Source organism: Actinia tenebrosa, unplaced genomic scaffold (assembly GCF_029948245.1).
Source record: "Actinia tenebrosa isolate PJP-AT-01 unplaced genomic scaffold, QUT_ActTen_1.0 PGA_scaffold4__44_contigs__length_22323623, whole genome shotgun sequence".
Classification (NCBI taxonomy): Eukaryota; Metazoa; Cnidaria; class Anthozoa; order Actiniaria; family Actiniidae; genus Actinia; species Actinia tenebrosa.
The window spans coordinates 11,763,438-11,786,781 of record NW_028292581.1 but is presented as its reverse complement, the minus strand read 5'-3'; the positions used below and the strand labels follow the sequence as shown (position 1 = coordinate 11,786,781).

General features: G+C 37.8%; 2 protein-coding genes across 2 annotated transcripts; both read right to left on the bottom strand.

Moving 5' to 3' along the window:
* Positions 1 to 4,231: 4,231 nt before the first annotated feature.
* Positions 4,232 to 5,624, bottom strand: LOC116288023 (uncharacterized). Its single transcript, XM_031694740.2, has one exon. It carries the CDS (start codon positions 5,622 to 5,624, stop codon positions 4,458 to 4,460), a length of 1,167 nt encoding a protein of 388 aa, XP_031550600.2. The 3' UTR covers positions 4,232 to 4,457.
* Positions 5,625 to 11,795: 6,171 nt separating this feature from the next.
* LOC116288018 (serine/threonine-protein kinase PAK 4) lies at positions 11,796 to 23,328 on the bottom strand. The gene is made up of 6 exons (XM_089036708.1): positions 22,291 to 23,328; positions 19,853 to 19,986; positions 17,624 to 17,750; positions 17,174 to 17,299; positions 16,568 to 16,702; positions 11,796 to 15,522 (listed from the first exon to the last, which is right to left on the bottom strand). The coding sequence occupies exons 1-6, from the start codon at positions 23,128 to 23,130 to the stop codon at positions 15,361 to 15,363; spliced, it is 1,524 nt and encodes a 507-aa protein (XP_088892834.1). The 5' UTR covers positions 23,131 to 23,328; the 3' UTR covers positions 11,796 to 15,360.
* Positions 23,329 to 23,344: the final 16 nt, after the last annotated feature.

Genomic DNA, 23,344 nt, shown 5'->3' with positions numbered 1-23,344 from the left:
AAAATGAAATGGTTCACTGAGTGTACGTACTTATGATCTTTTAAAACATTCAAATCTTTATCAAGAAAATATATTTCTGGAAGAAAATCGTCGGAAAACCTTCAATAAATATTTAAAGATAACTGAAAGTCACTGACATTTAATGTAAAACTTATCAAACAAGCGACAACTCTTTCATACAAGCGAAACTCTTTCGATGAAGGCTCTACACGGCACTAGTTGAGAGATTTTGTACGACTAGAAAAAACTAGAAAAACTAACTATGCTAAAGCTAAAACTATGTCAAACTACGAACTAAAGGGTGGTGAACAGCGGCTAATTCAGTAAATGAAATAAAGATAGGTTTACCGTAGAATTAACGTAAATTTGTTATTTCAGTGAGCTAACAACGTCCAGTTTGAACTTATGTGAATCGATCGGGTGAAGAAGCCAGTAGTTTCTTTCGTAAACGTTTTAAGCAGTTTTCTAGGCTCATCCGCTCTTGAAGTTTGTCCATATTTCAGTAATATTTTACCCCCACTTGAATTTGAATGTATTTTTAGACAGGAGAGTTGGCAGTACCTTTTTTAATTGAGTCGAAAGTGTGCCGTCTTCATGACTTCAGCCATTGTGCATATGGCGGCCTGCTTCAAACAGTCAAAACGTTGAAAATTGACGAAAACTATCCATGTTCAGCCAGCCGTAATTTTTCAAAGCTTCTCATTCATTTCTGGAGACAGTTTTTGAGTTTTTTTCTCAATAAAAGGCAGGAAAACAAGCGGAAGGCTGTAGTATTTTTCATCTTGGTTGTGAATATCTTGAAGTTTGAAGTACGACAGTTTTCTTCTCAATCTCATGTTGAGTTCTTGAGGTCTTCTTTTGATGCCTTTTTTGCTTTGCATTTATATGTTTTGCAAAATAAAGCCTCACTTTTGTTAACTAGTATTTCAGAAAACTTTGAACTTTAGCTAAATTCTTTCAAAGTAAACTAAAACTTCGCCTTTTGAGCGACTCAAACACTACATGACTTTTGGCACGTACAGGAAGCCCTTCCAATGCAGTTCTCGTTTGACATGCGCTGTCAACTTTACTTTTTGTTGCTTCGCCTCTTTTTGATCTCAATGCCTTGCCATATAATAAATATCTTATTAACCTCGTTTGCTCGGTCCGTACCGTAAGTTATGGATCCTCGTTTTTTCCACTTTTTTATGGCCCGCGCGCTACGCGCTTGGGCCATAAGGCAGTGGAAAAAACTCGGTCCATAACTTACGGTACGGACCTCGCACTCGGTTAATAAGAGCTATTTATCATATGACCCGTACGGCCCTGCTCGCGCGCTCTAATAAAACCATTGGAAAAAGTCACGTGATGGGGGCCGGACGGGTTGACGTAAGCGGGCCGGAAAAACCCGTCCGGCCCTGCTCGAATCCGCGCGCTTTCTTTTTCTTAATTATTTTTATTTTCGTGAGGGTCATATGATAAAATGCTTATTGACTGAGTTAGGTCGGGCCGTACGGGAAAATATTTGGCTCTCGGTCATTTGTACGGACCTCGCTGCGCTCGGTCCGTACGACATGACCTCGAGCCAAATATTTTCCCGTACGGCCCTCCCACTCAGTCAATAAGTACATACTATTTCTCTCGGCCTCCCAAGCCGCGCTCATGAAGAAATAGAAAACGCGCACGCGTGCTGTGTGCAGTTATAGAGCACGCGGGGGCTGGCAGAACACGAGAAAAGATGCTTTATAACTCCACGCAGCACAGCAAGCAAGTTTTTTATTTCGTTTATAAAATACCAATTACTACATGAATGACGAAACTGACAGTACGCGAGCGAGCTGTGTGCTCTCATAATAAAGCACGCGCTCCCAACCAATCAGAACGCGAGATTTAGATTTAGATTTAGACAGTTATTTTATAATAGATATTGAAAGACAGCCAAACGTCTTCACGTACAGTAAAAACATTCACAGCACTTCACTTTATCTAATTAATTTATTTTATAAAACATATAACTCCACCACAGGGAACCCGGCTACATATTTTTTACCCCTTTTAGAAAGTAACTTTGCTCTTTGTGGGTTTCCTGTGTCGTGATGGGTTTCTAGACTCTTTCACAGTCTCTCGCTCGTCCTTTCCGTCTCCACGCTTAGAGACTGTAACGGTACAATGACCGAAAGGACTTATGGGTCCCGAAAACTTGGACCCAGCGTGCTTTGGGAACCAAAATACTCGTCCACAGTCTCTCTCGTTTTCGCTGCCATCTTGAAAATATTGAAACGAGAGAGACTGTGGACGAGTATTTTGGTTCCCAAAGCAAGCTGGGTCCAAGTTTTCGGGACCCATAAGTCCTTTCGGTCATTGTACCGTTACAGTCTCTAAGCGTGGAGACGGAACGGACGAGCGAGAGACTGTGGAAGAGTCTAGATGGGTTTCTTATTACATAAGCTGTAATCAGATCTGCGCTGTGATCAGATCGGCGCTGTAAACTGATAGCCGATTAAATTCAAATCAAATAACCGTTGGTAACGCACTCTCTAGTAAACACTCAAAAGAAGTTTATTCATTGAGCAAACATTTCGTGGGTTTTTTATTAATAAATTACCTTCATGAATAATTTGGACAGGGGTTTTAAAATCGGACACTTGCTTTGTTGCATCCCTTCTCTTCTTTTGACTGGCTACTAGAAAGTGCGTTACACACCACAGGCAACCCATAAGAAACAAAACATCAACGGTTATTGATTTGAATTTAATCGGCTATCAGTTTACAGCGCCGATCTGATCGCACCGCAGATCTGATTACAGCTTATGTAAAAGGAAACTGATCACAACACAGGAAACCCACAAAGAGCAAATTACTTTTCTAAAAGAAGAAAACAAATATAACCGGGTTCCCTGTGACTCCACTCGGAAAGGTGCCCTATTTCATAATGACGTCACGGTTTGTTTACATCGGCTAAGATGATAGAAATTTAGGCTAGATTTAAGCTTAATTCTCTTCTTTCGAGATATTTAGCGTAATATTTAGTTGTTCTTGCCTTCACCAGCTCATAAACCAACTTTCATTGTGATTTAAGATGTGTTGTTGTCATTCCACTCCCCTTCAGAGACCATGATCCCTAGCGTTAAAACAATAGTTTGTTTTGATGTGACGTCATTATGAAATAGGGCAATTAAATCTAAATAACTTTTTCATTTAGTTTAAGCTTGATCTTCGTTATAAATCCCACTTTTGACACAGTGTTTCGATGAATTTGCGACTATTCTGTTGAAGCCATGTTTTATAGACGCAGTCTCATATGCTGCCTGTCGTTCAATATTTGGAATACTAGAAGTCGTGGGTATATCGTAACAGTCTTCGTTTCTGAAAAGTTAAAGGAGCACGTACCGTCTACTCTAACTTGCGAATACCCAAAAGTAAACTATTGATGGTTTTCACAGTCGTCATAAAGGATGAATTTAACAAAAGTTTCGTCATTAGTCTCTTAGTCTCTCTGTTATAGCATTCAACCTGCCTGCCGTGTCTTTTGTTATTTAATTCCCTTGAGAATGAATGAAAACTGTCAATTGCTTACTATCAATCACGTGACTTTTTGGAGTTGACTGGGGGGCAAACAAGCGGTTGACTGGGGGGCAACTAGCGGATGCTAAGTCAAAACATATCAAAATAAGTCCTCAAACTATTGCATTTGACTATTTTCACGACATCAAACCAGAAAACAAGAGATCAAAACAACCTCCAGGATTCTACAAGCCATCAAAAAAGAGCTATTACCGGAAGTGACGTCTATTGATAGCAACCTATAGGCCAAGGACCGCCGACCAAGAGGGGGGTTATCAAATCTTCAAGTCTCATTCGTTCCCTTAAATTAGCCTTATACTCATACTCGTCTACTATATTTACAAAACTAAGCTCCCCCTCCCGCTTTCACGGGGGAAGAGGTGGGGGATTTGACGGTCCTTGTAGACTGGTTTTCTCTTCAGCGGGGAACCTCGCCACCACACACCAGGTGGAGGGTCATAAAATGTTGACATTTCTTCGATTATTATCTCCCAATTTTACGAAGCATGCGCAGTTATGATTTGGGAGAACTTGAGACACAAACACGGCCGTACAACATGCTGTAACATTTTTAAACAATTAAATGGCTTCAAGAATTTCATCATTTTTAGCCTATTATCCAATGGTAGCGCGTACTTTTGATTTGTAAAGTAAAATCCAGTACAGCTATATATAGAAACTCCCTTTATCATGCTAACAAATACATATTTCTGTACCCATTCGAACTGGTTTGAGTTAATGGGTCAATGAAGCAAAGATATAGGAGGCCTATCTCCTTAATCCACATCGCGTTTGCAATGCAGCTTGCAATCTTTTTACACTGCAAAATAAAATTGAACTAAAAAATCCTCAACAGTTCTCTTTTTAATGGTAGTGCATATACAGGTGCACGCGAGTCTCTTCTGAATGTGTCCTCAACATTTGTAGATGGACTTTTCTACCGTAGGATCCAGCTTTTTCTTCGTATGACTTGGAACGTTTTTCGGGGCGTACAACTCGAACTCATTGCCTTTAAGTGACTCATCAACAGACTTGAAATCGTTGTCGTCAACAAAAAGTGAAAGAAATTTGTTATCTATTTTCACGAGCTTCTTATACCGAGGTGGTTTCCATAGAACTTGAAGATGGCTTTTTCCGCGCGCTTGTTTATGTAAAACTTCAATGTAGTACTTTCTTCCAGCTTTGAGCTGAATTCCTCTGGATATCTGTGAAGGATATTTTTGGAAATCGCCCGTTTTGGTCCATCCTGTACCCTTGGTAGAAAACACTGTCGCAATCAATCGGGCATTTTTCGGATCGATGTCGGTACTAAGCCAGAGCTCGGAGGAATCATCCGAAGCGATGGCGAATTGGTAAAATCCCTCTGCCATGGAATGAATGTAACCAAAGATTCTTTCACCATATTCAATATCTTCGAATTCCGCTTTGAACCCGGTAACAAATCGTCGATGACTCGGAAACCGAGGAAATAACGGAGACTGTCGGAGCTGTTCGACGTAAGGGCCACAAATTCGATCCCATATGTGGACGTTTAACTTCCCTGACATAAAATCAGGAATAACTTGTTCAAAAAAGGCGGTCAACAGCTCATGGCCTGTTACACGATCACTTTTCTCTTTGAATTCAATCTTTCCCTCGTCAGGAGTATGTGGCTTCGGAGTGACAATTACTACATTTTGATAGACACGCGGAGTGACCCGTGGTTTTCGAGTGACTCGCAATCTTTCCAGTCCGCGCGCTTCATATGGCGTGGATCCATAAACAAGTTTCTCAGGCTTATGATTTCGAAGCCCTGCGATGTGATCCCGAATCCAGTCGATGCGAGGTCTGTGTTTCTCGGTTAAGTTAAGCAACGTATTTAATAACTCAGTCTCTTTGCCAACTGCGTCGTTGGACACTGCTGCACTATTTGCTCTTACTTGATTTTTATAAAAATTAGATCGTTTTAGCATCAGAACCGGATCAACATCACGTGCCCAGGCCAAGATTATCCACACCGCGGTGGGAAAACAGACCAATATGAATGCGCTTTTCCAGAAGTTGCAGTATCGACCTGCTTCTCGTTTGTACTTTATCAACATGCTGTAGAAAACCCACCGTTTATTAAACCGCTTCAGGGCGCGTAAAAAAAGTCCGTTTCGGTCCTGATTTTCGGTGTTAAAATTGCTGTACTTGATCAGTCTGTAACATTAACTGCTACAAATCAACATCTTTGCTCTCTTCTCTTGGACTTCTGATTGGCTTGTTAGTAGACAGAGATATAGGGACGTAGAATTTTGGAAAATAACTCTCAAATGTTTTGTTCTTTAGGTGGTATACTGGACAGTCTGTGAAGTGTTGTAGCGAACTGATAATGGTGATCCATTAGCCCATTTTTACGAGATATTTCTTACTGGTCAGACATGAATAACCTTACGACAACATAATCCCCGATGCGCTCAGTAGAGCGATTGGCATCCATGATTACCAAGCGTTAGAGATCTTCCGTCATGGGTCGCTGTTTCTCATGCTTGAAAAACTTCCTATACCTGCTGCCTTGTGAATTTTCTTCCACCGTGTAAAAAAATGACGATATTTTAAATCTTTTAACTATATCCATTTTATCACTGATTTGTTTTTAGTTTTTACTAGCTATTTTTAATTCATATTCCTAACATGAAGAAGTCTGTTTTTGTATTTCTCACCTTTTTGGCAATGAAATATTCCCCTTGAATGACATTTCACGATGAACTCACACAATATTGAGTTTCACTGACCCATAAATGATGGAATATTTGTGAAGTTTTGCAACAAGATCTTTGAGTAAAGCCGTGTGACTAAGTTCATAGCAATCGTGACCAAGTCAGTGAACGATAAACACATCGACTAGAGATCGGGCGTGTCTCATCCAGCCCTTGTTTTATACTTGGAGCATAAAATAGCAACAGAATGAAAAAGCAGATCTGTCATTTATCATGTAACAAAACACCTTGAAACAAAACCAACAGTTTTTCTACCATATTCAAAAATTTATAACTGACACCTAAAGATTCACTTAGACCAAACTATTCAAAGTGTTTTGCGATTTTGTTTTTCCTTTAAGTTTATTTTCATTGTGCATGTCGTGTTATTATGCATTTTTTCTTAATTTATGTATTTTTGTAATATAATCTGTAATCAGGTTTTTCCTTCTCTACTTTGAAAACATTGTAAAATTAAATCTGTGTAATCTCCCTAGATGAGCTTTTTTAAAGCTCTTGGAGAAAATGCAGAGAACAAATATGTTTAAATTAAAAAAACTTATCATGTATGATAAACAGAAACGTTTTAACTGACTTCTAGCTTCCCTTAATGAGTGTTTATTTTTCTTATTTTACTTTTAAGTTAGCTGTTCTTAAGCAGTGTCTACCACGACCATGATTCGTTTATGCTTGCATTTCACAACAAGAGATATATCTGTAAGTGACAAAATTAACAAGGTCGCGGGGGACCAATCATGATGATGTAAAAATTTTAGGCACATTGATTGTCCTATTACATGTGAGCTGGTTTCTTCCCTGACTTTGATCAGCCCAGAGGTTGTTTCAGGGTTCAATCTGTGGTTTAGAAATGCCCTCAAGACTTTGATCAGCCCAGAACTTGTTTCATGGTTCAATCTGTGAGTTAGACATGCCCTGACTTAGATCAGCCCAGAACTTGTTTCAGGGTTCAATCTGTAAGCGTTAGACATGCAAGGGCGGATCCAGGGGGAGGGTCGGGGGGGTCGCGACCCCCCTGTCATTCCTGAGGTCAAATGGGATTCCTGTGGTAAAAATGCGACTGGGATTCCTTTGCCTACAAAATTTACCCCTGAGACCCCCCCTTCAAAAAACCCTGGATCCGCCCTTGACATGCCCTGACTTTGATCAGCCCAGAAATTGTTTCAGGGTTTGATCTGTGAGTTAGTCATGCCCTGACTTAGATCAGACCAGAGTCTGTTTCAGGATTCCATCTGTGAGTTAGCCATGCCCTGACCTTGATCAGCCAAGAGGTTGTCAACCTCGTTGAATATAAACTACTGGATGTCTCCTTTTGATGTCCCTGTCAGTTTTGTGCATGGGTACCCTATGTCCAATATCCCTCCAATGATGGCCACAAATATTTCATATATGTTATACTAATAGGGTCTCCACGTATAATGCATGTAGACAGTGAAAGTTAAGGCTGTAAAGGAGGCGATGTGACAGACAGACAGCTCGTGCTCTTTGATGGACAAGGACCTTGGTAACCGTTGAACTTGTGACCAAATACCGTAGTAGGTTTGCTATAAAGGTACCGCTAGTTCAGCGCAGAATGTAGTAGTTTTTACCTATGCAAACTTCTATTCCATGAGTCGCTGCATCCATGCTTCTGACTCAGACAATCTATAGCAAACCAATCACTGTTGCAGCAGGTTTCCCAGTGGGAATCAAAATCTTGTCCCACAAATGAAAAAGCCACAATTATAGAGCTTATCAACTAATTCATAAACTTAGCACTTGAAGTTAGTCAGTACAAGACATTCATATGGAACATGAATCTGATCCAGTCGATCAGAGGTGTTATTGCCTGTTAAAGTAAATCAGGTGATTCTTGAACCGACAAGGTGTGAGCAGGTGTTTGAATCCATGGTGAAGTCATATTGGGAGTCTTTAGGTTGAGGGATAAAAGAAAAAAAATCGGTTAAGGGATCAAAGGAATCGACATATGAATTAATTCAGGGGTAAAAGAAAAAGTAATATTTTAACTAGAGACAACGGTCTTGATATCTATCTACGGGGATATCTCCACAGAGTTATCACGATAACGGGTCACAAAACCTCTTGATAGTCATGCCTCTATGCCAACAAACACATTTAGCAGGATCATGAAAATTGGTGCAAAGGATCAAGTGGTTTTGAACGACTCAATAGCTAATAAAGAGACTGAACTTTGCCAAGAGGAAAGAGTTTGTGTAAACGGTTAAGCTTAAATAACGTTGGGCAAAGGTCGTTATCATATCTATTGAAATTCCACACCAGGAAGAGAAGGCCAGGCAATAAGTTGAAAAAGAAGAAAAGAACGAAAGAAAGAAAACAAGAATGAAAGAAAACAAGGATGAATGAATGTAAAAAGAACTCTTTTATATCTAAAAATTGTCACAGGCAATTAACAAATCCACGGGAATCAAATAATCTTATTCGCTTATGAAATCATATATATATATATATTAGAATGATTCCTTTCGGGCGTCAAAGTCTATTGTGCTTGGATGTGCCCAGTGTTCATTATTTACTGCATTGGCTGTTTATATTTTATTTTCCTTGTCAGAAAATGCAGAAATTGCACAATAGAACCCCAAATTCTTCACGTCACGCGGGTCAAAATCGAATGGATCCAAATAGAGAATAAATTGGGTTAAAATCGAATGGATCCTATTAGCGAATAATACGGGTCAAAATCGAATGGATCCTATTAGCGAATAACACGGGTCAAAATCGAATGGATCCTATTAGCGAATAGCACGGGTCAAGATCGAATGGATCTTATTAGCGAATAACACGGGTCAAAATCGAATGGATCTTATTAGCGAATAACACGGGTCAAGATCGAATGGATCTTATTAGCGAATAACACGGGTCAAGATCGAATGGATCCAATATTCATAAAGTATCTGCTGTGATGCTGTTGGAGCGTCTCGTTAAACTGTACAATGGGTTAAAGAGCTATCTAACTGACCGCTCTGAATCAGTACGCATTGGCTCAACAATATCTAGGCCGTTATCAATTACTCACGGAGTACCACAAGGTGCAATTTTATCTCCTTTACTGTTCTGTATCTTCCTAAATGACTTGCCTTCTGTTTCCAACTCTTTAAGACGATACTAAAGTATGTCTGACTTTCAATTATCTCCACATTGCTAAGTGATGCTGCGAGAGGGATTACTCATTAATCCGGATAAAACCAGTTTCTCGTTTTTGGAACAGCGACATCTACTACAAAATTCGCCGACCAACTTGTCTTATTCCTTCGTTGGAAAAACCCTCACTTTCCTCAAAGTCAGCCAAAGATCTTGGTGTAATCCTCGATGCACAACTTACTTACGATGAACATGTATCCAACGTAACATCTTCCTTTATGTCAAAACTCTGTCAAATCAATAGGGTTAAGAACAGTTTTGATTCTAGAAGACTCACTCTCATCATAAATTCACTTGTTATGAGCAAATTAGTGTTGTACTGTTGTACTGTTTGGTCTAACCATAGTTAATAACTGAGAAGAATCTAAAGAAACTTCAACAAGTTCAGAACTTTGCAAGTAAGATTGCTACTAAGAAATACGACCATGTCAGTCCCTTACAAGAGCTGAACTGGATGACTGTAAAACAACTTCTAGCATACAGAGACGCCGTTGTAGCATTGAAATGCTACAATAATCTTACTCCTGGAAAAAGTTCAGATGTCACCGTACACGAAACTGTGATCTCTTAGATACACCTCTATACGAGACAGCGTCAGGTCAGAGAACTTTCACATACAAGGCTACAAAGACATTGAACAATATGGACAAAGAAATCAAGGATCTAAGTATCAATCAATTTAAAAAACGATGTAAAAATCATATTTATCAAGTAAATAATATTTTATAGATATCGTTATGCTGATTCGTTTAATTTATTCTCAATTTTTCTCAATGTAATAATCTATTTCTCCATTTTTATTGTAAATTTTTGCTAAAACAATTCAATTAATTAAGTATGTATGTGAAGCATAGCTCTACTTATATAGAGACTTATATAAAGCAAACAACTAGGAATAAATCTTTTTTTCACTAGAGAGATTGCCTTATCGTTAAAGATTTTTAAAATCTAATAGAAAATGGATTTTAAGAAAAGAAAAATCTTATGTTTATAAGGTGGGATTCGAACCCACCAAAAGAAATTCAATAAATAAATAAATAAATAAAAGAAAAGAAAAGAAAAGAAAAAGAAAAAATCGATCCCACTGTGCCATACCCCCGAGACATCCGCAGAGCTGAGGCGGCGTATGGACTTCGGACCTGACGGCGATTAAATCCTTCTGCCCTTGGGTGTACGAATTACGCAAGAAAATGTTCTAGCCGAAGCATCAGGGGAGAGACCAGCCGGCCCCCAGACCATATCGGCTGATCCCTTGCATCTCTGCCACGCACGGAATCGGTTGAAAAAATAATGTTAAAAAGTCTAGTCTATTCGGTGCATTGTTTTCACGCCTATTGTTATGCTGATTCACCTAGAACCGTGGTCCAGTGGATAAATCGTTGTCGTTCAAGATACCGAGTCAAGCTCGTCTGAGGAGGGTTAACTTTGGATGGGTGACCTAAACATTATACCCACTCACGCTTTTGCTCCTTTTTTCCGTTTTTCTTTTTTGATTTTCAATACAATAGAATATAGAATAATGAAACTTTTCTATTTTTGAGTAACCTATTTCTGTCTACCCAAATCCGTCAAATTGAAATCTAGCAGAGGAAAATCCCCGGGAAAAAAATAAAAAGGACGGCACTTTAGTATTTTCATACCGACGTCACCACAGCGTTGAAACTGCACTTTTACGCGGATCACCAACGACTTTCTAATGTCTCTAGACAATGGGAGTGAGGTGCTTCTTGTCTTGCTCGACTACTCGGCTGCGTTTGACACGGTAAATCACTCCATCCTCTTAGATCGACTATCGTTACGGAATATCAGGTATAGTTCTGTTTTGGTTGACGTCTTGTTTGAGTGATCGTAGTCAGTACATCAGTGTTAACGGATGTAACTCTCCATCAACTACACTAAGTCACGGAGTGCCACAAGGATCGGTCTTGGGACCGCTGCTGTTCACATTATATGTAAGGCTGATTGAGGATATTATTAAGCTGTATTGGAAAATACGGAGATCTAGACGCGCAACGCATTTTTAGACTGGGCTGCCACACGCAACCCAGTAAATAGAAAAAGCGCGCGCGTGCTGTGTGTAGTTATGATCGAAGCACGCGGGGATTGGCAGAACACGAGAGAAGCGTTAGGAGAAGCACGAGTGTTTTGTTAATCCTCACATGAGTGCTTTGACTACACGCATCACGGCTAGCAAGATTTTTATTTCTCTCATAAAATACAAATTAGAGTAACCGTTATTTTAGATAGGAATAACAAACTAGAAAAGGCGCGCGCGTTCTGTGTGCTGTCTTAATGCACACGCTCCCAACCAATCAGAACGCGAGATTCTTACAGACCTTACTTCCAACATTAATATTGTGCAATGTATATTCGTCTTTTATTTACATCTTCATTTTATTGCAAAATAAATGTTCCTCGAACTAGCGAGATCATACAATATAAGCAAGCAGTCAAGACTACAGGCTACTTAGCAATTATAGCCGAATTAAAGCCTAATGGGCTAGAGTCATAGGCCATGACGGCAAGAGGACTAATTGTTTTAGTCAAATTCACCTAGTCGGTTAAACATATAAAGCGTTTTCACGTTTTCACATAACGCCACAGCCGCCATATTGGTGTGCCTTTGACAATAACTTTGTTATTAGTTTCTTTTGTTAGGTACATCAATATGGTTGCTATCTCTATTGTCAGTTAATACTAGGGACTGAGTTAAAACGCTTTACAGAAGCAAACAAGTTTTTCGTTACTAGTAGGATATAACTTATAGCCTAGTAATAGCTCATCCAATCAGAACGCAGCATTGATGATAGACCACTGGTTGGATTTGACTGAAATCTGTTATACATTCGTAACCAATACACACCCAAAACACTCTTTTAGTGGATTTATAAGCCATTAACATAAGAGCCTTGAACTTATATGTGATCTATAACACAAGAAATCCGTTTACGTAATAGCGTCATTTGCTATCACTACCAGAATCCCTTGCCCATTTCTTGTGTTGAATAAATTAGTACCAATTGCCTTAGCTAGAGACTCTTTGGCTCTAGTGGCTTTTAGTCGTAAGTTTCGTTATCCCAAGAGGCACTACATGGATGGAGAGCCTCAGGTTAGAACCCAGGAGACAACAAGCTACCCTGTTATGACACTGATAGACATAGTTGACAAACGACTGCGCCTGCAAGGAATCTGACGATGGGCATAGAACGACGCGTCTGCCATTTTCCCGCCAAACACCGAACATGCGCAGAATATCGTTTTTCTCTCTAAACAATGTATCTACAAATAACTCCATTTTTAACAACACAAAAAAATGAAGTAAATAAGCAATTCGGTGTTAATTTACGAAAAATGCTATCACTACGCTGATATACAAAATGCTACATAATTCTATAGACCCCTTGCAGCACGTCGGAATGCAGCTCAATTCGGAGGACATCACAATTGGGGTTTTCAATTCTCATGAAATTGATATTCTTGTCCATCTAAATTGTGCTGCTTTGACGTCACATAAGGGGTCTATTAAACGTATTCTCTGCACGGTCGATTCCCCCATTACAGAGGGGAAGAGACGGTGACCATACACACGATTGCCAAATGCCAAAAAATTAAATATACTGAAAAACTATTGTTTGAAAAGAATATTTTCGTACAGAAAACCATACACCTCAGGAAAGAACACAAAAATGGATGGACTAGAGCAAAAAATAACTGATCAACACATTGATCATTTATACTTCCAACCAGGTGGGTCTCAAATAGAACAAGTTTTATATATCAAGTTTATGGGACGAAATAGAGACTTCCACTAACAAATTATGTACGAAAAAAAACCAAATTCACATAGCGCTGTGGTTTCTATGGTAACGTTGTTGTGTTGTTAACCTAACCAGCAATTCAACCAAAAGTTAAGAAAATTGAAAATAAACGTCAAGTATCATACTTTTCTGTATTTTTAAAAGAAACTAAATCAAGGTAATCATATTTCTGAAACTACATGAAGTACTATTAAATTTACTGAAGGCTCGACTTCAAGCGAGAATTTTCAAACCTCAAACGTGGTCTATTTGTGTCTTTACACTGAAAACGATAAAAATCAATGTGTGTAAATATTTCCTTAATGATATGAAATATATATTTATATATAAGTCAGACACAGTCCTTTTTTCATTTTGTATAATTCTGGATTCTTGATTCTAGATTTTTGACTAAAAATTCACGTGTGGTAAAAAAATATCTTGCGCGTGCATGAACATCCTTATTTAAGGATGTTTTATCTACAATTATATTTTTCCTTGGTCTATATGTTTTAAATATTTTTTCCTCGTATAACAAGGAGATAGTACATGATATTAGCCGTTTTTCGCCCGTCTAATCTTCCTAACAGGCTTCCTAGACTGGAACTGAAACTTCCATTTCACCGTACGACACTGAGAACTTTAGAACATAGGTCCAGCAAAACCAAGGAAATATATGAAAATTGTATTGCCCTTATAAGGAGAGTAGGGTCACGTATTAAACCTGTTGGCGCAACTGCCTATAGAGGCTTTACACCATCACGTGATGGTAGCTATCGCAGGAGCACAATAACGGAGCCTCTTTGCCCTGGGAAAGTGATTTTCTTCTCATTTAATTCAGATTAGACCAGATTCAACTGTTCCTGCCTCCTGCCATGGCTGTCATCACGTGATGGTGCATATGCTATTAGACATTATTCATTTTGGTGCAATGTTTTCCCATTACAGAAAGAACACGTGGCATTCACGTGACAAGAACATCAAGGTGTTTAAAAAAAATTCTCTCAAGAGAATGACATGTGGTGTGCAATAAAGAAACATTGTACCAAGAGGAATAAGATCTATTGGTAATGACTATCACCAATTATCAAGAATAAACAGACAATAATCTATGACCATAGAACTAATCCAACACCATCACAATTAGAATTTGGATTTTGGCCTCCGCCGGCATTGCGTTGACAAGGTAGATCAGAATTGACCCCGCCCCCCAAATAAACATTAAGATATTCATGTCCGTGAGCAAATGCAATTTCGTAAATGTTGATGTGCCCTTAGCCTCAATTGTGTGCAGGTGTAAACAAAAGATCCCATGTGAGGCTAAGGTATATCTGCCCAAGATTACATCAATATAGCATAAGAAATAGCCTTTTAAAATACATATATATTTTTCTCTAAAATGAAAATATTGAAATACCCAAAGATAATTGATGAACTTCCAATATTTACATACTCGTATTTTGTGGCTTGGGCTACCTGTGGCCAGACAGGTATATCAATAACTTGGCAGCTTCATTATTGTTATTTAAAAATATATATTCTGGCTTTGAAAAGGCCAACTAAAACTATCAAGGTATCGTTAGTGAGACGACCTGGGATGACCTGCCAGTCTAACGAAATATTCATGTTTTTTTTCCCTTCATAGAGCATAAACAAAACTTCAAAGCAACAACTGCATGAGTCAATAACCCAATAGAGAATATACCGTACATTTTAAACAATAAACGTTCGCGAGAAATACCTTGAATTTTTTAAAAAATATCAGAGTTTAAAAACAATAAAATTTGCAATGTTTATGAATGTCTGTGATGCCTGTTAGACAGAAGTTGTCACACAGCAGTCGTACATTTGCATTTATTTGTAACTTCTTTTTCGTAGTCTTGAAAAAAAGAGCAAATTTCCCAGTTGTACCAAACGTTCTCAATTTTTCAGTAGTTACTAATAAACAAAACATCCATGACTTCTGATTCAACGAACTCTTATTGTTACTAGCTTGAAGAAAGTTTGTTTATGCTATCGAAGGAAAATGTCAGTCAACAACGCCATCAAAAGAGATCGCCCATTTGGTCAGTTAGGTCAATACATACTCTACTCCAGAGGTGTTTCGACTTATTCTCGAACATTCAGCATACACTGTGTCGATAACTCTTCATCACATCGGCCATGGAAGACGAGCTGCTAACATTACGAATAAAAGGGTGGTTGAGCAGTTCGAAGGCTGTGGCTCGCTGAATGGGGTCGTGGATGAGAGCATGGCGTAGAAACGATATAATACGTGGAGACAACTGAAAAGAAAACACGCACACAAAAAATAAGATTTTTACAAATGTTTTTGAAATTCTGTTCTGATATTAAAATCGACTTCGGCAACCAAATTACAAAATTCGAAAACAGCTTTCAAAAACGTGCTTATTGGACCTTTTTTTAAGAATCGTAAGAAATTTCACGAGCGACGTAAGCGAACTACATTTCACAATAATCACTGAGCCTACGGAGAATAATTGTTTTAGTATAATTTTAGGATATCAGAGAAAAGACGAAATTCTAGATTAAAAGATCATTTTAGTATTACTTCTCTTGTGGTAAACTTTGAGCTCATAATGCTAGCAATGATTATATATCGTCTCAGAATCACTGGTCGCTCGACCAATCACAGAGCGCGAAACTCTATATTCAAGTCAAAAGTTATAATATGAAAAATACTTTTTGTAAAGCAAGTCCTGGCGTGCGCCGGAACAATATGTCAATTAACTTAAATTAAGATAAATGCCAATCGCCAACAACCAATAACAGCGCGTACTAAATGCTTATCGATGCCAAGGTCAAAATCCCACCCAAGGCCGTACACGCCCATTCATTGAAATGATATCTCATTGTTTTCAAGTGGCTTTTACGTCCAGTCATGACGAGTAAAGAAACGTGGAAGAAAAATACTTTTTCATACACCTCTACACAGAGCAGACAAGTAAAAAAAAAACTATAGAAGATATGTAGTTACTTTGCATATAAAAACTTCTGTTAGCACAGTTTATCGATCGACTGCTCAAGGTGATCCATTTTCCCGCTCTTTTCGGTTTTCTTCGGTAGACGCGTGCATTCATTACCGAGTTTTCCGAACAGAACACTGATTAACTTTTCCAAGCAGTGATGGTACCATCTGAATCTTATATATCATATCATATCCCATCCATAAATATCAACTCAAAGGATTATAGGCCCAGTTTAAACGTCAAATTTCACCTGTCATTTGCATTAGAATCAGCAAATGTGGAGTTCGTCGTTAAACAGGGCCTTAGTATACATATATGTTAAGTTTATATATATATATACCTGCATATGCTTTCTTGATGAAGGGGGATCTGCGTCCCTTAGTTTTCTCATGGCTTGTAAAGGAGGTTCATTGAAGTATGGTGGCTCCCCATCTAACATTTCCAGTACCATAATACCAAGAGACCAGATATCAGCCTGTCAATAACACAGAAAACGATAAAACGAAAAGTAAGTATTTTTGAGACCAGTAGCTTCTTCACTCATAAGCCCCCTCCATTTATTCTTCATTTTTAAGTTCTTCAATTTAATTAAAGCCTATAAGCAACACAGATTAAATAAAAGAACTCAATACAGGCGTGTCAAATTCCTAACACCCAACAAAATTCAGGGTGGATACGAATCACGTTTCACGAAAAATATAAACGGTTAAATTACGTTTCACTAAATAACCGTTTACTATTCTGATTATCGAACAAACGCATTTTGAGCTGCCAGCAGAAAATTGGTATTTTACTGCTGCAATCGTTTTATAACAAATACTATCACAAGCCCTATAATAATTGAAAACCCAAATTACAACGGGCAGCTTGCCACTACGTATACCGAGTCTACATAATATTGAAAATTGCTGTAAATCCTTGATGACTGAAGATGTCAAAGCCATACCTCTGTTCCATATGGTTTCCTAGCAATTACTTCTGGTGCCATCCAGTAAGGTGTCCCTACCAAAGATTTTCTTTTTTGCATGTCCTCTGTTACTTGAGCACAGAATCCAAAATCTGATAACTTAACCTACGATTTAAGATTGAAATTCATAAGAAAATCTTTTGAGATGATTACAGTGCAACTACTTAGATCAGTTAGACAAGAGAACCAATTAGGTGTAAAAAACAATACATTCCATCTTTGGTTAGTGGAGCCAATCAGATTAATTAAATGGCCCTTGTTATAGTCACACTGTAAGTCTTGACAAACGTCTTGAAATCCTTGATGCTTTACACAATATTTGCAGATCTTCTTACAACAGAACCAAATGGGAAGGGTCTTGGGCCTGGCCCAAGTACCATCAACTTGCAGTTATAATGTATGAATATAGCTTAAAACAAGTCTACTTACAGTGCCACGTGACGTTAGCAGAATACTGTCACTCTTAATGTCCCTATGGATGACACCTTGAGAGTGTAGGAAGGTCAAAGCCTTTAGCACTGATCTGCACACACATGCCACTTGCTCCTCAGACAATCTATATATAAATGGAACACAAAGATTTTCTTATAATTTCTGCTCATTGCAAACAATTTTGAAATAGGTGGATCAAACCACTGTTAAACCTAAAGGTTGGTTTTAATTATCCTTGCATTGGATTTGGAGTTGGAATTGGAGACATAATTAGCAGCTTATGATGAAGTGAAACTCAGAAAACGGAATCAGTACTAAGAGCATCAGAATCAGAAGGATCAGAAGGTTTCTTTTTCCTCAGATTCTGACTCTGATCCTTTCAACAAGTGAAAACTAGAATATTGGAATCAGGAGAAGACAACCAATCATAAAACTCTTCCCTTGTCTGGGACAGATCCAGGGGTGGTTAATTAAAAGGGGTAACTTTTCACCCCCCCCCCCCCCCCCCCACTTGCTCAAATTTCTCAGTATATCCAAGGGCGCTAGGGCAAAAATTGGTGGTTTTTTAGCCATTAGACTCCGTTATATTGGTGTTTTTTTAGCCGTTAGAAACTGCTTAAACTGTTACTCATCTGTTCTGTTATGTGCTGGCTTGATTTATTCAAAATACTGCTGTGACCAACGGTCCAATCGTACGTAACGAACTACTGTATCCTATACCTGCCTCGTGACCGCTTACGTAAGCGTATGCGTCGGTTAATAAGTTAATAAGTTAATCCAAATCCCCTAGAATAACCAAAAATGAACAGGGGTAGGAAAAGAAAGGCCAATCTATTGTTCTCTCGTCTGCTCGTGTAATAGGATTAAAGTGAAAGGTACGGTGGCAATTTGTTTACTCAGCGATGACAGATGTGTAACCAACGAAACCTAACGAACCAACTTCGAATCCAGCCGAACTGGCCTCGGCCAAACTCGAACCCCGACTTACTTGTCAACTTACCGTTTGCATTTAAATTCAGGATAGGTTTCGCTATGGCTGTAAATTACAAACAGTTTTAAAAAACCAGTTCCATTCGAACTGACTCCAAAAAATCCAAGAAATATAAATAATAACTGTACCTTCTCTTAGTATTATGGCTGTCCGCTGTAGAAGTAATTGCTAGTAAAAGCGATTGCTGCGGAATACAATTTTGCATGATCTTGAGCGAATGGATTCTAACAGTCGTCTGACACTGCGGTTGGGATTTCCAAACAGTGGATCCTATTTCAAAATTAGTACCATATGTCTGGAATCTTTTCGATACAAAAAATGTCTTAGAAATAACTTTCGAAATACATTTGTAAGGTTTATCATATTATTGGTAATCGTTCAAAATTATCAAAGACGTCCTGGGAAAGCATTAAGCGGATTAGAGAGGTACCATCTAACACGACACGTGAACGTTGTAAAAGGTCACGGCCGGGGGCTGTCATTGGAAAAGATTGTTTGGGTCATAAGTCGGGGTTCGAGTTTGGCCGAGGCCAGTTTGGCTGGATTCGAAGTTGGTTCGTTAGGTTTCGTTGGTTACACATCTGTCATCGCTGAGTAAACAAATTGCCACCGTACCTTTCACTTTAATCCTATTACACGAGCAGACGAGAGAACAATAGATTGGCCTTTCTTTTCCTACCCCTGTTCATTTTTGGTTATTCTAGGGGATTTGGATTAACTTATTAACTTATTAACCGACGCGTACGCTTACGTAAGCGGTCACGAGGCAGGTATAGGATACAGTAGTTCGTTACGTACGATTGGACCGTTGGTCACAGCAGTATTTTGAATAAATCAAGCCAGCACATAACAGAACAGATGAGTAACAGTTTAAGCAGTTTCTAACGGCTAAAAAAACACCAATATAACGGAGTCTAATGGCTAAAAAACCACCAATTTTTGCCCTAGCGCCCTTGGTATATCGTTAGTAACAGTCACCCCCTTTTTCCTCAAATTCCTGGTAAAACCTTTGTAATAGTCACCCCCCTTCTAAAATTCCTGGATCTGCCCTTGCTTCTATAGATCAAGGAGGATTGAGGATTCTACTTTGAATCTGCCTACGATTATTGATTTTCACTTGCATTAGCTGCTTATGACTCTGGTTTCAGATTTCCATGCAACTGAAAACCAACCTTAAAAATAAAGATGCTTTGAAAACAAGGAATATAATATAATATTGATTATAATAATTATACCTGGCATGAGTGATGATATCAGTCAATGTTCCTCCCTCCAGAAACTCCATCACAACCCAAAGCTCTTCACCAACTAAATAACTTCCATACATTTCTACAATATTTGGATGTGGATAGTCTCTCATTATGACCACCTAAAAAGTAATAAAAATATAAATAAGATAGGTAATCTAGAAACACAAAAATATTTAATAATAACAATAATATTATTATAATATAATAATAGTAATAACTTTAATTTAAAGAGGGGACATGTACACAACAGTTATAATAATAATAAAAATTAATAATAATAATAATAATATAATAGTAATAACTTTACTTTAAAGAGGGGGCATGTACATATAACAGTTATGACAAGATAAAAAGTTGTGCTGATAATTACCCAGTAGCCTATAAATATTTAATTCACGATGATGATATCATCATTAGAAATTGTTCTGACTTATTTTTATAGAATTCTCAACCATAAGAAATCTACAAAAAAGGAGATTTTGCTTGCAGGTAACATCAATCAAACCATGCATGCAAAATGTATTATTTAAACTATCCTGTTGTTTATATTAACATCAATCAATTCTTTATTTCACTGTGCTTGCTTTTGACAAGTAAATCTTATTAATCATATTATAACTTAGAGTCGCTGTAACTACATTTACATGACAATGTACATGTTACAGTTACAGCATGCAATGGTACAAACAGTGTGAAAAATATAGAAAACATGAAGGAATATATAATAACGATTGCAAGCCATTAAAATGTCATATACCTCGCAAGTGCTATATGACTTAGAATCGTAACTAGAATGAAACCCTATGTTAGCCCAGACTAGTGTTCTCGCTTGCTTTCTTGACATGATCAGATAATGCAACTTGATGAATATCAATCAAAGAGAAAGAATAAGACTAATAAGACGTATACAGTTTAATATTTCCTTAATCGTTAAAATTTTTTATTCAAGATAAATATTTCGATCTCAAAACTGGTGTCCTTTCAATTGGTGGTTAATATTGGCTTACATAGCATAGTATTAAGAGCTTAAACCAGTCAACGATGAAGATTGGTTTTAATTCAAAATTTCCTTGGGGAATGATCTTTAATTAAAGATAAACAAAATGATTTTCAATCAATAGTAAGATAATTATTATCAAGGGAAAAGCATTTCCCAGCAATGCACAGGTTTAAAAAAAATCAAGTTTGCTTTGTAGAATATTGAACATCATTAATAACTTCATAATAGCTCAAACTATACAAGGTTTTTATTTCAATTTCAACATTTTAAATCTTTTAAATCCTAAAAGCGGTCATCATGATTATTTCGGCTTTTTAACGAGAGCTTTTTAATATATAAATATTACGCATAAGTTTGAAAATGTTCAAAAGAAGGGAAGAAAGGCATCTAAAAAATGTTGCAATGGAAGTGAGCCACGGAAACATTACGTGTATAGATTCAATCAATCGTGACCAAGGTATCAAAATAAACTGAAAAACATCTCAAAGTATTTCTTCCTTTTTATATAAAACTCCACTTCGAATAAACAAAGAAGCGAGCGAAATGAATATCTAGCGGTCCACACGACAACACAACTAGAAAAAGAAAAAGCAATAAAAAACAAGGAATATTAAATTATAACAAAGGCTATTGAGAGTGCTTTAAATTTGCATTTGAATCTATCGATATTTGAAATGCTACGATTTAGATTTAGCACGTTCTCAAAGAACTTTTACACTTATTAATAAGAAGCAATTTGAACTTGTTGTTGATATTTAACCTTTGATTGTTCACTTTACTAGAGTCTGCGGGAAAGTAGAAACGTTTTTCTTTCAAAATTAAATTAAAAAATCGCGTTTTCTTGCATAATTTGAGTCTATACAAAATCAAAACAATAGGAAACGATGGGATACGAATCAAGAAATTGTCTGCTTTGTTAAGAAAACGTAGTTTACATTAAGTCCAAAAACAAACAAATTTTGATATAAAGCCAATCTTAATTGGCTTTCTCCAGCTTTTCGTAGTATTAATGGTTACTCTAGCACGGATATATTATTCTTATTTTGAGTTTTAAATGCATGTAATTATAATAGCTCTAAATGTTACACGAGAAAATTTCTATGGAACAATGTTAAGGGGGATAATTTTTAAAAGTGATAACTCGATAGTCAGGCTATCAAAATACTTGTAAAATAAATCAAAATAGATAAAGGTAGCAAAACTAATAAATTTTAAAACCGACGAAAATACGAATTCTATTATTTTCTAATCGAGAATAAATTACTTATGCTAAAGCTTCGACTTTTAATTTATCAATGTTAGAGAGCTAATGAATCTCTTTAGGCATGTCTTCATAGTAGATAACAGACTGTTAAATGGATTACGAAATTTTGCTACTACGAAATTAAATGGCTTTTTTTCAACACATGAATGCCTTACTCACCTCGTTGAACAATAATTCTCTTCGTTGTTGTTTTTTCAACTCCATCTTTTTCACAGCGACTTGACGTCCTGTCCTTCTGTCTCGTGCAAGACAAACAACACCAGTTGATCCCTCGCCTATTTTCATAAAGTTTTCTAAATTTTCAGGAGTTCCCACCGAAGTAACCACTAATTCTAGAGCTTTTCTAAACTGGTCATGTGTAACGGCAGTATCTGAGAACATCAGACGAGTTTTACTATTTCTAATGTCATCGGAGTTTTCACCAGCAGAATCCGTGCTTGCAGATCCATAATCAGAGCTCTCTCTTTGAGCTGCAGGATGTAGACGGTGTTGTAATGATTCGTCGTAGTATCCGTTTTGTGGATAGCGAGGTTGCCCTTCAAAGTCATCGTGATGGCTTCGTCGAGATCTTTCTCGTCCTGGACGATGATGCCTTCCAGGATAGCGTTCAGGTGATTCTGAAGATTCATCGATTCTCGGATGTGATGGTCTTGAGTGTATTACAGGCCTCGAGGAAGAAGAACCGCGAAACGAGTCCCGTAAAGAATTCGAACGGCTAACTGAAAATACTTTATTAAACTGTGGATTACGTCTTTGAGTGTTTATCATATTCACTTCGGACCTCCTGAGTGGCGATACTTCTGTAATTGCATCTGGATCTACTAAAGGTGGAGGTCTTTTGGGATCTTTCATTCCTAAGACAGCCTCCCATTGCGGAGGAAGACCAACGAATTTTTTCCCAGACCTATCGAATCCAGTGTGAAAACGGTGTTCGAAGTTTGTCGGACTCGAAATTTCTGGACGGGTCGATTTTCTGTTCTTGTGAAAGCGTTTGAACATCGTAGATCCGAATCCAAGGTGTCTGAACGCGTTCAACGCGCTTAACACAAGTTATCCCCACAGTCGTTATAAATCAGTGAAATCCTTCTCTTTACTGATGAATCAAGCGGGTACACTATCAACACAACCTCAGAACGCGCCGTTGTTTTTCTCTCTAGGTCTTGGCGACTGCCCAACGGCTTACCCCAGAGATCGGCTTAAACTCGGTTCTAAC

Excerpts from the sequence above, each read along its gene's own strand:
- LOC116288023 (XM_031694740.2), bottom strand. The coding sequence starts at position 5,624 with ATGTTGATAAAGTACAAACGAGAAGCAGGTCGATACTGCAACTTCTGG.
- LOC116288018 (XM_089036708.1), bottom strand. The coding sequence starts at position 23,130 with ATGTTCAAACGCTTTCACAAGAACAGAAAATCGACCCGTCCAGAAATT. Across the intron at positions 17,751-19,852 it reads GATATCATCACTCATGCCAG|ATTGTCTGAGGAGCAAGTGG; the intron begins GTATAATTATTA and ends ATTTATATATAG. Across the intron at positions 17,300-17,623 it reads TGCTAACGTCACGTGGCACT|GTTAAGTTATCAGATTTTGG; the intron begins GTAAGTAGACTT and ends CTTAAATCGTAG.